General features: G+C 43.0%; 1 protein-coding gene across 1 annotated transcript in view; it reads left to right on the top strand.

Annotated features, from left to right (window-relative positions):
* Positions 1–19,451, top strand: part of EGF (epidermal growth factor) — a 146,770-nt gene that overhangs the window by 28,339 nt on the left and 98,980 nt on the right. Inside the window, exons 2-5 of the mRNA XM_045284316.1 lie at positions 5,177–5,376; positions 8,327–8,508; positions 9,967–10,194; positions 11,092–11,285. Of these exons, the coding sequence (XP_045140251.1) occupies positions 5,177–5,376; positions 8,327–8,508; positions 9,967–10,194; positions 11,092–11,285 (804 nt within the window). The remainder of the gene's footprint in view (positions 1–5,176; positions 5,377–8,326; positions 8,509–9,966; positions 10,195–11,091; positions 11,286–19,451) is intronic.

Genomic DNA, 19,451 nt, shown 5'->3' with positions numbered 1-19,451 from the left:
CACTGTTGTTTCTGAAGGATCATCCATCCTGGCATTCCTTCATTAAACAATTTTAATTATATACATGAATATACCATAGACCTAACAGTATTAATGAGGTAAAATATAACACATCTATACTTTCATTTGCTCTTCCCAACAATCCTCTGATATATCAAAGAGGACTTGTGAGATGCTCAGAAAAACCATGAGTAGAAACCAGGCCCGCTGGCTCTCCACCTAATGCCTTCTACTCCCACACAATCCATCTGTGATTCCACAACTGAGTGTGGCAGTGGGGCTTGGGTTCCTTTACACACCTATCCAGGGAGCTTTATGTTACCATAAACTGAAGGCAGCAAGTATTTGAACCAATTCACTCAGACACTGTGCTATTTTCCTCTTGTGCTCAGGTCTCCTTGCCCTATGCCAATGGGTACCCTCTGAGGTGGAATTCATGCTTCCTGAATCTAGAACATAATCCCTGAGTAAGAGGATGTGAGCTGTCATCTTGTTTAAGCCTTTTTACAATAACTGCAATTCGTTGTTAAGTCATATTGAGGTGCTGGGTTTACTGCTAATATAAGATGGAGGAAGCCTAGTCAGGAAGCAAGAATGTCAGCATTCTGCTCTGATCCCAGACTCATTCTGGTGATTCCTCTGGTAAGTGCGTCCTCACGTTTGATCGGGAAAACCCAAGGAAATAACTTGCCTGTGGGCAATAAAACCACCCGCTGGCTTCCTCTCAAGGCATCAAAAAGCCAGGTTGGAATCGGACAGTAGTTTGTGCTGCTGTCTTCTTTTCTTGGGCTGCCGTAGCAACTCACGATCCAGTGGCTTATAGGAACAGAAGCTTATTGTTTCATGAGGCAAACAATCAGAACCAGGTCCTTTCCTCCGGAGGGCTCCGAGGACTCAGCTCCTGGTAGTCCCCGGCAGTGTTGGGCTTGCAGCTGCAATGTCACTGGAGCCCTTCTTTTGTCTCTGTGTCCTTGCGGACTTTCTCGCTCTCTGAAATCACACCTTTTTAATTATGATTTGGGTGAAAGTCGATGAAGCAAAGTGGTTGCCCTTTGTCCATTCAACAACGCACGCACATTTTGTTTTGTCACATTGATGGCAACCCCACCATGTAGCAGCATGCGTCCCACTGGCTCCGTGTTTACCATTTACTGTCATTCTTCTTTCCTTTTTAAAACAGATTTTTTTATCAACATATAATTCAGCGATCATACAATTTGATCCTTCAAGCGCATTAAGGAGCAGTACAATCCATCCCTACATTCGATTACAGAACATTTTCTTCTTTATAGCACTCAGTGTTGTAAGCTCCTCATTTCCCTCGAATCTTCTTTGCCAGGCCTCTAGGGAATTCTTAATCTAGTTCTTGTCTCTGTGGACTTACCTCTCCTTGATTTCATAGACAGAAAACCATAGGAGACAAAAACAAGAAACAACAACCAAAAAGCACTGAAAAATGAAAGCAGAGAAAACCTCATTGGAAAAGAAAGCAGAAAGTATTAAAAATTGAAAGGACTTTACAGTGTGTTAAAGGGAGATCAAATGATAAGGTGTTATGTTTTAACCTGACTGCAGCAGCCGCGATGGACTTGATAGTGCTCTCTGCCTGCCAGTGAGGCCAGTCACTTCCCCGCACTCTGACCAGACGGAACTCACTGGAGGCTTAATCCACGTGTGGATCCTGCAAATGGATTTTGGGCTTCCACTGTCATCCACAGCCTTCTGCAAAATGGGTGTTCAGAGTTTAAGCTGTCATGTAAGATTAGAAGAATTCATGCTACTTTAACTGGTCTTCTAACTGATAACATCTTCAAAAATGCTACTGATTCCCAGCACATGGTAGGTTATGCTCCAATGCTCCATCAGGAGTTGGTACTGAATACGTCAAATACCTCATTTTTGTTTTCATCATTGTTGCCTTTCATCCTCAGCATCTTTATAAATTCAATCTTTCCTTGTCTTTAGTGGTTAGGGGCCATCTACTCAGTTCTACCCCCTCATGGCGCTGTGCACAGCAGAAGGAAACACTGCACAGGCCTGCGCCACCCTCACAAATGTTCCTGTAACGGAGCCTGTTGTTACCTCCACTGCATCAAGCCATTCCATTGAGAGCTTTCCTCTTTTTTGCTGCTCCTCCACTCTATCAAACACCAGCTCCTTCTCCAGCGACTGGTCTCTCCTGACAACTTGTCCAACATACGTATCCTAAAGTCTTGCTAACCTTCCTGTTGGGGCATATTTATACTAAAAACTACTCACTGTTCTATGAAATTCAAATTTAGCTGGGTGTCCTATATTTTATGTGGCAATGCTAAGAGAGTCAAAATATTTCAGAGTCTTTACGGGTCAGTACTTCATTTTTAAAGAAAAGTCTCCCCCATCTTCTGTGTCACTGTCCTAAAGGCATTGACCATGGTAAAACCAGAGGTTAGGTGCTCCCTTTCCCAAACAATAATACCTATGATTTTATTTCCAACTTATATAATTCCAGTTTGCTTTCACACAAACTTGTTCCACCTTAGAGCACAGAAGGTGGTTTCTTTTGAACATTGACATAGACGTTGGAATTTTACAGGTAAAGAGAACATGTCTTCCTCTTCAAATCGATCTTTTCCCCATAATTTGACAATGTTCACTTCTTACAATCAATTTGTAGAGAAGTTGATGGGCATAATTAATTACGAATCATCTCCCAGGAAACATCTAGTTGCCACCAGTTGCTTCAGATTCATGATTACTCCGTGTGTGTTTTAGTGGGACTGCGCTCCCGGAGGAGCCTGGTGGAGTGCTGGTAATGCCTCGGGCTTCGATCCTGCAAGGTCCGAAGTTCAGGAGAACGATGGGGCTTCAGAGGGGGCTTTCTACTCCTGTAAAGAGTTTCAGTCTCAGAAACTCCCAGGGCGGGTTCCACCCTGTCTGATAGGCCTTTATGAGTCACCACGGACTCGAGGGCAGTGAGTCTGGTTTGGTGGTGCCCTCTAGGGTTTTTTAATGGCTACATTTTAGAAGTAGATCACCAGGGTCTTCCTCCAAAGCACTTCGGGTTGACTTGTGTGTAAAACCATCATGGAGGGCCCCTGTCTGGCTTCCCTCTGGCCACCAGACAGGGGCCAGACCTAGCTCATCCTGTTGTATCTGTCCCTGCAACTGTCCCTCCCTCGGCCCTCTCCTTCTCTGCGGAGTCCTGAAATCCATCCGTTGCAACAGCCACACAGAACTCACAGACAGCACTCAAAGTTACAAGGGGTTTATTCGGGGAGTGAACGGGCTACCACAAGCCAGGATTCATAAACCTTAAGGAAATAGTCATCGGTCCACAGCAACCCCTCTCCTCAGCCAGCAGCCAATCGCTGTCCAGTCCTCAGCCTTTCTCTCAGCCACGTGGTCCTTTGGCTTCTGCCTCGGTGGCGAGGAAGCCAGTGGATGCTTTACCGTCTCCAAGTCTCAGCACTGCTCCTCGGTTCTGTCTCAGGGTCTCCTTGCCTTGCCTTCTGATATTGGCCTGGTACCTTTGGTGCGCTGCCCCATGGTCTCCGTGCAAGCACTCTGATGCCAATGGTCTTGGCCTCTGCCACGTCGGGCAGAGGCTCCTGAATGTGCTGCACTGCCAGTGGTCCTGGGATTTCTCTCGGCTTCTGCAGTGGCTCTTAGACACAGAGGAGTGTGCATACTTTGACGTGTGCCTTTTGTCTTTTAGCAGACCCTCAGGAAGCAAAGGGCGTGACTTGGTTTACCAAACCCCAAACCAAGCTCACTGCCATCGAGTCAATGCCAGCTCACAGTGAGCCTATGGGACAGGGCAGACCTGCCCCTGTGAGCTTCCCAGACGGTGACTCTCTCTATCTCTTTCTTAATTAATCATTTTATTGGGGGGGAGAGGGGACTCTTACAGATCCATGCATCAATGGTATCAAGCACACTTGTACATATGCTGCCATCATTATTTTCAAAACACTTTCTTTCTACTTGAGCCCTTGGTATCAGCTCCTCTTTTTCCCTTCCCTCCCCCACTCTCGTAATCCTTGATTAATTATATATTATTGTTGTTATTTTGTATCTGAGATGGTAACTCTTTCTGGGAGTAGAAAGCCACCCTGTCTTCCTCCTGAGGAGATGCTGGTGCTTTCAAACTGCTGACCTTGTGGTGAGCAGCCCAATTCGTAACCGCTCTGCCACCAGGGCTTTGAGAAACTTAGTCCTATCCATCAGCATAGCTGAGAACTCCCTCCATAATGGGATGGTCATCGCAGGCATAGAGTCCAGGATGATAATCCATCACACAGGGAATTATGGCTAGAAGGACTGTATCAATGGACTACATCCCAACTAAACTCTGCAACATTTTTGCTAGCAACACTACCCAGGACCCCAGGCACTGTCTTCTGGAGCTCCTTATCCTCCTAAAATCTGTCTCTCCTCACACAAGGGTCCTAAGGAAGGGATGAGCCAGCCAGGGTGCAGTATAGCACCTATGAAACACACAACATTCCTCTGGTTCTTTAATGCTTCTTACTCCATCCCCCAGCCCCACTATCATGACCCCAGTTCTACCTTACAAGCCCAGCTAGACCGGACCATGTACACTGTTACCTATAAGAGCTCTCGACACACGGAATCCAGGACAGATAAAACCCCCAGGAACAATAATGGGAATAGCGATGCCATGAGGTAGTGGGAAGGTGGAGGGAGAAGGGGGGAGAAAAGGGGAGCTGATCATAATGATCAATGTACAACTGTCCCCCCACCACCACCACCAAGAGGGACGAACAACAGAAACATGGGTGAAGGGAGACAGTGAACAGTGTAAGACATGAAAACAATAATTTATAATTTATCAAGGGTATAAGATATGAACAAATAGTAATTTATAACTTATAAAGGGTTCATGAGGGTGGGAGGGAGGGAGAGAGGGGAAAAAGAGGAGGTGATACCAAAGGCTCAAGTAGAAAGAAAATGTTTTGAAAATGATGGCAACATATGTACAAATATACTCAATACAACTGATGTATGGATTGTTCCAAGAGCTGTAAGAGCCCCCAATTTAAAAAATCCGCTTAAAATATACACCAGAAATCAAAGTGGATTCAGCCTCTGTTCATTATCATGCAGAAACACATTTTTAAAAACTCAGACCAAAACCAATGGACAATATACAATGTGGCTTCTTTCTACTCAGGTCCTGCGCCCTTCTTACTTTTCTCCTGTGGAAACAGTATCTTTAGGATTGACCCAGAAGGAACCAATCATGAGCGACTGGTGACAGATGCTGGAGAATCTGTGTTCATGGATTTCCATTATACTCAGCAAAGAATCTACTGGGTGGATTTGGAAAGTCAACTTCTGCAAAGAACTTTCCTGAACGGGACGATGCAGGAGGTAAAGTACCTTTCCCATAGTACGTGAGGGTTTCTTTTTTTCAAGGTTGACAACTTTGGTATTGTACAATCTCAGTGAAGAGATCAATGAAAATTACATGACAATTCAAATGTGCGTCAGCCCTCTGTGGGTCTATGTTTAATCCACATCTCTATGACTGTGTGATTGAACAAGCCTAGAAGTGGGACTACGGAAAGGAAGAAGCGAGAATGTGGATGTGATTATGAAAATGTTAAAGATTTATGAAGTCAGGCAACCAGTTTGTGGCATAAACAGAAATTCTCTCCTTTGGGCGAAAACATAGTTTATAAAGAATAACTATGGGAGCCACTCTAGGACAACCCCCGACAAGCTTAGACAGGCTCTGTGAGTGGACTGCTTGACGTCTACCCAACTCCCCAACTTGCGAATCTCACTTGTAAACAGAATAGTATATGATTATTATTATTACTTTTATCCCAGGGTTTTCCATTGAGGCTGATTTTACCCCCTAAAGGATGAGGACGCGTGACAATGCCTTGAAACATTTTTGGTTGTCACAACCAGCCGGATCTGTTGCTAACTACCCTATAATCCACAGGACAGCCCCCCTCCTCCCTATAAAGAATTACTTTGCCCCAAATGCCAATAGTGCTGAGGTAGAAAAAACGCTATATTAACCATACAAAATCATTCTCAGAGGTTTTGCCACCTGACATTCAGAAAGGTGCCGCCCCCCGCCCCCCTTTCTCCCCTATTCTCTGGGCATTTGCCTTGGGGGTAGGAGCAGTAAAGCAGATGACACCCGGAAAGCATTTTCCTTCAAGTTCACACAAAAGGTCTGTAATCTTTGTTTCTAACTGGCAGAGCCTTCAGTGAGTCCCCAGAGAAATGTTCTCTCAATTCTTGGGAGGGGGTTAGAGGTCACATGATTAGAGCACCTGTAAGCATTTCCTCCCAACACAAGTCCCCACTGTTTGTGTCTCTCTCTCTTTTTTTTCTTAAACCAAAGCGTTCTCCCTCCAATTATTTTTAAAGGCCTCAATTATGCGCTAATCTGTTTTATCACATCTCTAATCCTTGCTAATCTCACTTTTAACCAGGACAGCTAACTCATTATTCTCCAGCCATCTGTAGAATAGTTTCCAACCCTTGAGTCTAAGAAGCTGTAGAGTTTTTAGAAAAAAAGAAAAGAAAGAAAAAGCTAAATAGTGAATTTATGTTATTAGGAGAAGATAAATTGTCCTGATGCCTAAAAGTCCACTATGAAATTCTCTCCTTTGGGCGAAAACCTAGTTTATAAAGAATAACTATAGAAGCAACTCTAGGACAACCCCCAACAAGCTTACACAGGCTCTGTGAGTTGACTGCTTGACGTCTGTCTACCCAACTCCCTAACTAGCAGCATTGCCTACCACATGCATTTGGTAGTTCCGTCTCCTAGCAACCCCGTGGAACAGCATAGCACTAGATGTAAGCTGGTAGATGTGGACTGGAACAGTAGGTGGGTTTGAACTGCTGACCTTTCTGTTAGCAGCTGAGTGCTTTACCACTGCACGACCAGAGCTCCTAAATGTTGTCACACACAAAAATGCCAAATGCATTGACTTAGAGTCTTAAATCAGACTCATTGCAACTCTGTATGGAATTGGCTCTCCAAGCCTTGGTTTCAAACCACTGATTATTCAGTTAGTAGCCACATAGTTAACCAGTGTACAAGGAGGGCTCCTTAATGGCATCATATAAAACTCACTGCCCTCGAGTCAATACCAACTCATAGTGATCCTATAGGACAGGTGAGTTCCTGAGATTGTAACTGTTTGAACTACCCACCTTGCAGTTTGCAACCACTCTGCCACCAGGGCTCCAATATAGGTCACCTGAAATCAGCCACCATGGGACTACTTATACTATAAAAATTGACATGCTATAAAGCAGTGCTTTTCCATTCCCTATACTTCTAGGAAAGACAGGGTGAACCTGTTCTTCCCAGTACTGTTTTGGATGACAAAGCAAAACTGAAACAAACTCAATTTTGTAAAATGTGGGTATATTGGAAAGATAACTAGAACAGGAAAACTTAGGGGTCTACACCCTGCTAGAAACACTTTCCCTCTTAGAAAACAGGATCGCATGGACATTACATAACAGTCAAATCTCGTGACCAACAGAATTGAAAACAGTCCTGCCCAGCTCAAAGATAGCAGCAGACCTCAAAGAAAGAGAAGCCTTATGAGTCTGACATCCATAGTTCAAGTGGATGAGGATGGGTAGGAAGGAAGGAGCATGATGGAGGAGGAGGGGCTAGAACAACAACAACAAATGCAATGACTCCATAGCTGTATCAGTTCTTCCTGGAAAGTGGCAGCTTACCATTGAGTTCAAGGAGACTTAACTGATACAGTGGGTTCAGTGTTCGATTACTAACCAAAAGGTTGGTGGTTCAATCCCACCAGTCAGTCCATGGAAGGATGATGTAGCAGACTTCTTCTGTAAAGATTTACAGCCTCAGAATCTCCTTGGGGTGGTTCCATTCTGTGCTATAGGGTCACTCTGAGTTGGAATTAGCACTGTGGCGGTTACAGCATTGGGTTCAATAAAAATTTGGAAATAATTTCTAGTAGCCAATGGGATTGAATAAACTGGCTTTTGCATCTAAATTCATATCACTTTTACCATAATTGGAATTATTAATATGTCATGGTTGATCACTTAATTTTTATAATGTATAGGCTAATCTTCGATATCAAAGCTATGATATAAATACAATGTCTGGAAATATTCATTTGGGAGTGTTAATATGTTCTTGCCTTAAAACAATTGGCACTATAACATTGATTGTTTTGTAACCGAGAATTTGGGAAATATATAAAAATGATTAATAATTTAAAATAGGATTTTATACATAGCAAAACAATTTTGATGTGGATGGGAAATATTAATAAATTAATTTTGAAATTTGATTTTACAGAGAGTGGGCAATATAGAGAAAAGTATTTCAGGAATGGCAATAAATTGGATAAATGAAGAAATTATTTGGTCAAAGCAACAAGAAGGAGTCATTACAGTAACAGATATGAAAGGAAACAATCCCCGGGTTCTCTTAAGTAGCTTAAATTATCCTGCAAATGTAGCAGTTGATCCAGTAGAAAGGTAAATTCTGCTGTTTTCAGACATTGAAAGAGATTGCGAACTCTGATGAAGATTCATTGTATTTAGAACTCAAAGGGACCTTCCTGCTCACTGAGCCCCGTCCCTCTTGGACCGAAGACACATCGTTGTTTTCAATCAATCAGCTGCCTGGATGTGAACCAAAGTTTCTTGCTATGGGGGCACCAATTCTCTAACTTGAAATCAGGGGTGGCACAATGGTTACGTGCTCAGCTGCTAACTGCTGAAGTTAGGTTTGAACTCAGCAGCCATTCAATGGGAGAAAAGCACTGGTGGTCTCTTCCCATAAAGATCACAGCCTGGAAGCCCTAGGGAGCTCTGCCCTGTTCTCCAGGCTCCTGCGAGTCAGAAACTACAGGAGGGCAGCACACACAACACGCAGCGACCGAAAACCACAAGAATTACTAGATCCTACTGCTGCTCTGGCCACCACCTCTCCTTGTCTTCTTCAACCACTATGTCCAAGTGCGTTTCCCTTTTCAATACCACTTACTCTCCCTGTCTTCTCTCTCCATTTTAGTCTCCCATAGCCCCCTGCCCCCCCCGTCCTCCCTCAACCCCCCGCCCCCCCACAAACACAGCAACAGAAAAACTAAGAAGCAAATCAAACCCATTGCTTGTTGAGTTGTTTCCAAGACCTGCACACCTGGTGTGTGCAGAGGAGAACTGCTCCATAGGGTTTGCAAGGCTGGGACCTTTGGGAGAAGCAGTTCTCTAGATCTGTCTTCCAGGTCGCCTCTGGGTGGGGTTCGAATGGTCAGTCTTTTGACTAGTAGTTGAGTGCTTAACCTTTTTTGTCAACCCCCGGGTGTCCATTCTTACACTCTATGGCTACATTCATGATCAAAAGCACACTTCTGATAAAGTCCCGTTATCCCTTTTCAATAACCATGGCTGTCTTCACATCCAGGCATCCAGGGCTCTGCAGGTGGAACCACCAAGGCGAGCCCATCACTTGCACCGCTTCGCACTCCCTGCTGGCGCAGCCCAAATGAGCTACTGTGGCGTCCTCCCTTTGAAACCCCTGTTCTCCCCAGGAAAGCCCATTTCCTCCGTCTCTACCTCTGAAAAATCGACACACGCTTCCCTTCAAAACGCAGCTCCGCTTTTCCCTCCCCCAGAGACAGTCTCGATTTCCAAAAGGGTGGGATACGGTGTCTATCCATCCCCACGGTGTCTATCCATCCATCCATTTCATTATTGCCCCTACTCCATCATCTGGGAGCTCTTTCAAGGCAGGGATCTGCCTCATTTAGCTTCAATCCCGACCCCCCGAATGAGGGCTCCCAGGAAGGGTACGCATACTTCCCCAACTGAATTTGAATGAAAACCAGTCAATATGGGCCCCTGTAGAGAGTTAGGGGCAGGTGAACCGCGCAGAGAGGCCGCTGTTTGCGGGACTACACTGAATTACCCTCTCTGTGATGTGCTTGTCCGCAGGTTTGTATTTTGGTCTTCAGAGGTGAACGCGAGCCTTCACAGAGTCGACCTCAATGGTTCGAACGCAAAGTTTCTACTCGAGACGCCGGAGAAAGTCCTAGCTCTGTCGCTGGATGTGCCTGCTAAGAGGCTCTTTTGGATTCAGTACAATACGGAGGGAGACGATTCTCATCTTGGGTCCTGTGATTATGATGGGGGTTCTGTTCATCTGAGTACCTCGCTCCCACCGTAAGTTCGCCTTTTGTCGTGAAATAAACACAAGGGCCACTTCAACCGGGTCTGATAGATCAGTCACCCTAAATTTGTCAACTAAAGGCAGCCCAGTGGTTAGGTTTCCTATTCACCCTCGACTGGATGGGTGGCTTTGGCAGACCACGTTAACATCTCCTCTCCTCAAACTCAGACTCTGCCACAGAGTCCATGCTGATTCGCAGAGACCCAGTAGGGCAGCGTAGAGCGGCCTCTGTGGGTCTCCAAAGCGGTGACTCTTTATGGAAGCACAAAGCCTCATCTTTCGCCCCTGGAGCTCCGTGTAAGTTTGAACAGATGATTGTTTGGGATGCAACCTAATGCATAACTCACTACTGTTGTTTAACGTGGGCGTAATCGCAGTACCCATGTCTTAGAGTTATTGTGAGTAAATGAAAGAAAATAAAAGTAGTTAGCAGAATATTGGCATGTAATAGGTTTCCACAGGTTGGCAGGAGTTGTAATTTTGAGAATGCCTATGCCTTAGAAAGAAGACTTCAGGCTTTGATTTTATTTTCTATCTTGCCATCAATGGGCGTTCTAGCTTCTGACCATGGGAAGCTGTTAGTTAACCGAGAAACTGACAAAACCAGAAATCCTGTGTCTTATCCTGTTCCTCCCCCACCTCACATTAATGTGATGACCAGCAGAGGACTCGAGACACAGTGGATTTGGGGTAGATATTTATATTCCGTTAGTTCAGATTATAACTATGCAAATAAAACCTTAAATTGAATATGCATTTCTAAGTGGAAAAAGAAATCAAAAGCGTAGGTAATTAAAATTCAGATAATAAATTGAAATGAGCTAAAATTTTCATAAACCAAGGAATAAGTGTTCTGATAGTCTCTGTCCCCACCCTCTGGTTATTTTTAGGCACAATTTATTTGCAATCTCTCTTTTTGGTGACCGTGTCTTCTATTCAACCTCCAAAAAGAAGGCCATTTGGATAGCCAACAAACACACCGGGAAGGATATGGTTAAAATACATCTCACTGCACCACCTGGTGAAATTAAGGTGGTGCATCCCCTTGTACAGCCCACAGCAAAGGACGATGCTGGAGAGTCTGGTGAGTTATCTCTGACCTCACACAGGAGGTGTCCCCACTGGTTGCCTGCGGAAGTCAGACACTGAGGGGGTCACCATTAATATCTCCCACTGCCTCCCTCCCAACTTTCCATCTATTGGCAAATCCTTCCCATTGAATCTCCTAAGCATATCTAAATGTTCACTTCTCCCTGTCTTGTTACCATCATATGCCAAGCACCAGCACTTCCTGCTTGTCTACTTTAACAGCTATGTGTCTTAGAATTCTCTAGAGAAACAGAACCAGTAAGATAGCTAGATAATCAGACAGATAGGCAGATAAATGTATCAGATTTTATGTGTAAGATATTATGTGTAATATATATGTAGATATGTATATCTATCTAGAGAGAGACCCATTTTAAAGAATGGGGTCATATGATTATGGGGGTGATGACAAGTTCAAAATCTTTAGGTCAGGTGACAGCCTGGAGATTCCTGAAGTTGGTATCCAAAAATCTCTAGCTCTGGTGACGGGAAGGAAAGAGTGAACGAGATAACCCATTTCCTGTCTGGGGTTCAGAATACCCTCTAGGGAAACAAAGCTCCTTCCACAGTGCGGAGGGTAACCAGCTTTCCTGAAGCCCAGTTGGTTAAATCACATGTAACTATTGCCTGGCAGATTCGTGTTTGACCAAACAACGGGTCACTACAGCCAAGTTGACCCATAAAATGAACCATCACACCATTCAACTCCTCTGGTTCCCATTCTCACCTTTCAATGATAAATCTCACCTGGTCACCCGCCTGCTTAAAGTCATTTCCTTTGCATTTAGATGGGAAAACGTGAATCCCTTGTATTATTTCTAGCCCAGATCACTCTCTGAAGTTCTAGATTGATTTTTGTTCCAGAAAGAGGAAAATAAGTGCTGTGGCAGAGTGAACACTAATGGTCAAATCTGCTGCAGAGACAGACAAACTGCAGAGAAAGTGGATTTAAAACGTCGGCGCTTGATCCATGACATACAAATGAGAACAGACTGATGAAGGCTCTCTGACTCAGGACAAGGGAGGGTTTATAAGGGCAAGTGTTTTCCAAGGAAGAGCGGTCCTTTGGCTTCAATAAATCCTTGCCTCGTCTGTTCAGATGAACTGGCTATAGAAGAGCCCCAAATCAAAAGCAACATGAACAATTTCACTGCTGGCCTGTTCTTCTTCTGATTTGAACCTGTTTTCTGCAGCGCAGTCACTCTGGTTCTTCATTGTGACCTTGACTACTAGCTGATTTGCATCCTCCAGGCTCAGGGTCCTGCAGTGAGCACATCTGAATGCAGATACGCAGGCTCAGTGAAACACTCCTTCTCAAGGTCCCCACATTTAAATGTCTTCTGGTCAACCCCAATTGGATGTCTTTAAAGTGTGCTGCAAAACAAAACAAAAGGGCAAAGTGCAAAGCAAAAAGCAAAACAAAAATCACTGCCTTCGACTCGATTCTGACTCATAGTGACCCTACAGGACAGAGCACAGTGCTCCCTAGGGGTTCAGAGATAGTCCATATTTATGCGAGTGAACAGTTTCATCTTGTTCCCAAAGAATAATCAGGAGCCACCAATCTTGGAGTTAGCAGCCCAACCACCAATCTTGGAGTTAACAGCCCAGCACCTGACCCACTGTGCCACCAGGCTCCTTAAAGCGCAAATAAGTGATCTTTCATCCCATCCAACCTCATCTCTCATGGGCCCTCTCCTCAGTAACAGGTGTCATCACCCAACCCTCCCTCCTGTTGGTTAAAATCTCCAGTATGCACAGATCATACTGGATAGGGTCAAGACAGTATTTCTGTCTTTGAATGTTTCCTATTTCAGAAACCCAGAATGTCTGTCTCTCTGCCTACTCCACTCCCCCACTCACACTTTTCTTCTGGCTTGCTGAAAACACAAATCTTACATATTTATTTGCATGTAATTATTAGGCAACAGTGCTTTCTGACTGTCCTGACACGTGTATCATTATAGGAGTCTTCAAGCCAGCATGGGAGCTTTTTTGGGGGGTGACTATTTATTTATTTATTCAATCATTGTATTGGGGACTCCTACGGTTCTTATAAAATTCCATACATCAATTGTTTCAAGCGTATTTGTACACATGTGGCCATCATCATTTTCAAAACATTTGCTTTATATTTGAGCCCTTGGTATCAGTTCCACTTTTTTCCCTCTTCCCCCCCTCCTTGTGACCCCTTGATAACTTATAAATTAATTTTGTTTTCCTGTCTTACACCAACCGCTGTCTCCTTTCACCCATGTTTTTGTTGTTCATTCCCCTGGGGATGGGTGATTATACATCAATCATTGTGATCAGTTCCCCCTTCCTTCCCTCCTCCCCCCACCTTCTCCCTACTCTCCTGGTATCCAATAAGCCAAATTCTGTTCCTGACGGGTTTATCTGACCTGAATTCTGTGTGTCCTAAGGTCTTATTTGTACCTGTGTACATGCTACAGTCTACCCAGAACTGGGGTCATGATATTGGGGGGTGAGGAAGCCTCAAAGAACCAAAGGAATATTGTGTGTTTCATTGGTGCTATAGTGCACCCTGGTTGACTCATTCCTTCCTTGTGACCCTTCTGTGAGGGAATGTACTATTGTCTACAGATGGGTTTGGGTCTCTGCTCCAATATCCCTCATTCTCAACAATATTTTGCTTATTTGTTTGGGGTCTTCTGGTGCCTGATACCTGATTCCATCAACACCCCATGATTGCACAGGCTGGTGTGCTTCTTCCATGTGGGCTTGTTGCTTCTCTGATAGATGGCTGCTTGTTTAACTTTAAGCCTTTAAGACCCCAAATCCTATAACATTTGATAGCCAGGCACCATCAGCTTTCTTCACCACATTTGCTTATGCACACATCATGTCTTTGATGATTGTCTCAGGAGGGTGAGCATCACAGAATTCCAGGCTATTAGAATAAAGTGTTCTTGCATTGAGGGAGGGCTTGAGCAGAGACTCAACGTTGGTCCACTTCCTTAATGTATTGCCATATAGATAATTGTATCTATCCCAATACCTCTATTTTTATGAGTTAATATTTACAAAAATACACACCTATGTTTATACCTGTGTCCATAGCTTTGCTTCCTAGACCTTTCCTTTGCTTCCTTTTACCTTCCTCCTGCCCCACCATCATGCTTGCCCTTCTACTTCTTAGTAATTCCTCTCAGCTAGATTGCTGATGCTATCGGGGCTTCTTTTTATGCCATGCTAAATATAACATTTCAATCTCAACTTCTAAAAATTTTTTTGGAAATTACAGCTACTATAGTTTAGCAAATAGCATTCCCACCAACAAATATACAAATGTGCTTGACACAATGGATGCATGTATGAATTGTGATGAGTTGTATGAGCCCCCAATAAAATGATTTTTTAAAAATAGCATGACCATATAAATAACGTGCACATACATAGAACTTATGTAAATGAAAAAAACATGTTTAAAAGTTTTGGCATAGTGCACCTGTGCATATACTGAGCATGCTTGGTGAAGTTAGGCCTCATTCACCCTCATTCAAATGTTACTTTTGATCATTTTTGTATAGTAAACATAAAAGCCATGGGAGACGTCATTAATTGAGTTTGGTAGTGGAAAATAAGCAACTAGTAGTGGAAAATAAGCAACTGAAACTGTTTCTATTAAGTTAAATATACCTGTTATTTTTAATCCATCAAGGGAATACTGGCTGGGCCCTGTACATAAATCACACACTAATAGGTTTCTGTTCATTTAAATGGACACTTATATACCTGTTACTTTTGGTTCATCACGGGAACGTTGGACGCTGTCCATAAATCAGATACTATTCGCTGGAAGCATAAAAAAAGAGACGCTTGCACTAGCAAAACTGATCGCTTTCAGCAGGACTCTCAGTGCCATCTGCACCGGCACAGCTCTCAGAGCCACCTTCTGAATCAGGCTTATCATTAGAGGAACAGACAAAGCTAAAGCGATCCAGGCTCAAAACCTGAGTCATCAGATTCTCTTCAGAGAGACTGCGAATCTATGTTAGGCCTGCTTATTTCACCACCTAGTTATGTCTTAGTGCCACTCTCTTTGATCATCGATCATGCGTCATCTTAGTCAAACGCTGGGTAGCATATAAACAGATGCCTCTTGTGCACTCCCCTTCACATTTCAAAATCTCTTTGCTAGAATCAGTCGGTTATTCATCATATTATGCATATTTCCCATTCATACATATGAGAACTTTTGGGGATGGTGTCTGGGATTAAACACAAATAATCCTACCCTGCCAACTTCAAACTGCAAGTTCTTGTGAGGGCAAAAGAAACAAGCCACAGGACTGAGCGAGCTCCATGTTGGAGGGCACATCCCTGGAGAAAAGAGAAAAGGGAGCCGGAGAAAACTTGTGGCCTCCAAAGGAAATGTCCTGAGGTGAGGACAAAATGGAAAGTAGATTATTTCTTCAAAGGGAAAACTCAAGTGGGCTGTACTGTTGCCATTCATGTCCAGGGGATGCTTCTGACACAGGACAGAAGAATCCTTGCTGTCGTCTGGACTTTGAAATTCACGCCAAAGGATGGCTTTTCCATGAGAATGAGAAGCACTGTAGGCCGGCCACTTCTACATGACTGGGAGCCACCGAATGGATGACCACACCACCAGGAAACTGAAGCGGGCATCACTGACAGAAGTCTGCAGGTGGGTGACTTCTGCTTGGTGGAAATGAACCCAAGACACCACCTGTACTGGCTTCAGACAGGCAAGGATCACAACCTGCAGAATACCAGGGATGAAGATAAAGTTGCCAAAGGCAGTGATGGTGACACCAGTCCAGAAATCATGGGAGAGCAGTCTACAGGCAGCTCGGAGCTGTTTCAGTGATGAAAGCAACCAGGAATCAGACTCAGAAGGGGTCTAGAAGGTGGAGGATGATGGTGGGGGTGGTAACCAAGTACTAAGCTACAATTCCATATTTTAAGGTGAAAACACAATTTTATCTGGTGACTTCTGTTTGTTGATTTCAAAGAGATCAATGATCAGAAATAATGTTTTACTTTAAGGTTTATGAAAGCAACAAATTACAAATGGCATTTGATGTGTGTAACTGTTTCTAGCTCCTTGTGCGTTCAGACTCTGATGACATCCCATTGCCATTACAATCCCATTCAGTTTGCCCTTGGTTGCACTTAATTCAGGAAAAAGCCCATTTGAATGCTGTTTCCATGGCATCAGTAACATTACATTGAATGTTATCCTGGTAACATTAAATTGAAACTGAAGTCAGGAACGTTTTATAAAAAACTGTTGGTTAATGGTTTACAAAAACATAATGGGTATGTCATTTGCACTAAAATGTGGCAGTTTACTGCTGTGTTAGTCTGGGTTGACTAGAGAAACAAATTCATAGACACACATATGTGTATAAGAAAGAACTTTATATACAAGAGCAATTGTATATTGAGAAAACATCCTAGCCCAGTCCAGATCAAGTCCATAAGTCGGATATTCGCCCATATGTCTGATACCAGTATATAAAGTTCTCTTCAGACTCACAAAACACATGCAATGATGCCGAATGCAGGAAGATCACAGGCTAGTGAGTGGGAAGTCTTGTGGATCCAGTGGCAGTGTAAGCATCTCAGTGCTGGCAGGGGTCTCCCTGTGGCTACTCCAGCTCTCAGGGCTCTGGTTGCATCAGAGTAGGTTCATGTAGCTTTTCCTCAGGGATGTCCTGCAGGGAGTGAGCCTTGTCAGTCGAGAGTCTCCAAGGGAGTGAGCAGAGGGATAGATTGTCTCCCACCTCCAGGGAAGAATACAGGTGTTCCCAGAATCCTCAGGAGAATGTCATGCCCATACCGAGGCCTCACTGGCTATCACCTGATTGACATCTAGACTCCACCCCTTCTCTCTTAATCCTCAAAGTGACAAATGATTATATAACTACCACAACTGCTCATCAATATTAAAAAGGTCAAAACATCTTTACTTTTCTCTGTATTTGTTGAGCATAGATTCTAGTTTTAGGTTTAGAGGAGATTTTCAAAAGCATTTTTCTTTACAGAATAGATGCTATCTATTATTCAACACTGTAAAATAATGAACATTCATTTCATACACAAATGCGTTGCTGGGCTTTTTAATTCTGTGAGTTCTTGAAGGAGAATTGCCTCCACCTGATTAGTGAATTGATTGCTGTAGTTAAAACTGCCCAGGCGGGCTTCTGATTCATTTTGATGATGTCCTTGTTAGTTTGTCTGTGTAAAATAGATTGCTGTGGAACCTAGGTTATTTGGAAGCCTCTGGAAAAGAAATATCCTAGATAGATGAATATTTTGTAATGCAACTTCAAATTGCAATTAAAACACTCCAATTTTTTTTCATAGAAATCTTTATAAAATATTGGTTTGCAGAAGGCTGTGGATGACAGTAGAAGCCCAAAATCCATCTACAGGGTCCTCACAGGGATAAAACTTCTAGTGATTCTCCTCTGACCCTAGCTGACGGTTATGAATAGCCTTACTATTAAACGGAGAACACAGTAAAGTTGATTGTGACAGACGACCTACCTTGTGACCCATTTTAAAGTTGTTTTAGTTTTGAATATTTTCTGTTTCCTTTTTCATTGAGGTTTTTCTGTTTTGTGTAGTTATTGTTGGGTTTGACTTTTTTATTGTTGTTTGTTTGCTTCCTGCTTGTATTTTGTATGATTTGCTGTATATGAAACCCAGGGTAGGTAAATCTATAGGCCCAGTAACTGGATTGATAATTGCCCAGGGACATGGCAGAGAGGATGGGGGTGGGGAAGGGGTCAGAAAATGGGGAGCTAACAACAGCTAACAACAGAGAAATTGTGATGATGATTACACAAATATTAATATGATTCAATAATTAAATTGTTGATATGTGAAGTATATGCCAATAAAACTATTAAAATGACATAAAATATCTTATATATTGTTATATGAGAAGACTTCAAAGTGTGTAGAAAAATGGAGTAAAAAGATAATTTAATTTTTCCATGAACTTTTTGAATCTTCGCATATGTTTTGTGTCTAAGATTACTATATTTTCATGAGACCACTTACAGACAGTTGTTTACATTGTCCTAGTGATTTGGATCATGTTTACAAGGAGGCATGCCATTTTGACCAAGCAGCGCTAGTTTCTGGGAAAGCTGGTGTTATGGATTGAATGGTGGGCCCCTCCCCAAATGTGTTGAAATACTACCTCCTGAACATGTAAATATGAACTGGTTCAGAAATAGAGGGGTCTCTTTTATTATGTTAAGGTAGAGGATTAGGTAGCCATTAATGTCACTGGGATAGTAGTAGGTGGATGGCGGCAGTGGGAATAAAAGTATACCTACCTTATATTTTTCCATCCTCATGCCAAGGGATTGGCTAACCTTGTGAGAATAAGACACAAAACTATGAAGAGATTGAGAGGGGACCTAAAGAGCCCTTCTAAGATTTCAAAAACATTTTACCCACCCAGAGGCTGTTGGCTTGTATAATTCCTGATTCTTAGAGGACTTGAGATGCATGAGAATAGCAAGAAACTGAATGCTAAGTGATGTTAGAAAACCGTAATGTGGGTTTCCAACACAAGGAAGTTTCATGTTTCTTCCTTGCATTTTCATTAAGAGAAGAAAGCATTCCATATTATACAATTTGAGAACTTTTTAAGGAAGCTGAAGCAGGCAATCATTCAGAGGACTCAGTAATGAGAAGGATAATAAACAAATGAAGCAGAGATATAGCTGTGGACTTACATATATTTGTGCATATCAATATATTCTCAATATATATCCATACACACATATATTCACACAAAGGGCTTCAAAATGTCATGGAAGATGGAATTCAAAGATAATGGATTTTTTCCGTGAATATTTTGAGACCCCATCATATTTACGTAAAGAGGTGAGGTCTTTATGTAAATCAGAAAACGTAGGCTGTGGTCCCAATCCAAACTTTTACTACCTGTCGGATCCTTTCAGAAGCCTTCTTCCCTAATCTGCGATTTAGGACGATAATATGTGCTTATGGCGCATGCCTCAGTGACTTGTTAGAAAAATCATATGTGACCCTGTGAATGTTTTAGAACAGCTGGTCTCAACCTGTGGGTTGCGACCCCTTTGGGGGTCAAACGACCTTTTCACAGGGGTCATCCGATTCATAACAGTAG

Source organism: Echinops telfairi, unplaced genomic scaffold (genome assembly GCF_000313985.2).
Source record: "Echinops telfairi isolate 266 unplaced genomic scaffold, ASM31398v2 ScPeMD7_7468;HRSCAF=8506_0, whole genome shotgun sequence".
NCBI classification, from domain to species: domain Eukaryota; kingdom Metazoa; phylum Chordata; class Mammalia; order Afrosoricida; family Tenrecidae; genus Echinops; species Echinops telfairi.
This window is presented reverse-complemented; position numbering and strand designations above follow the sequence as displayed.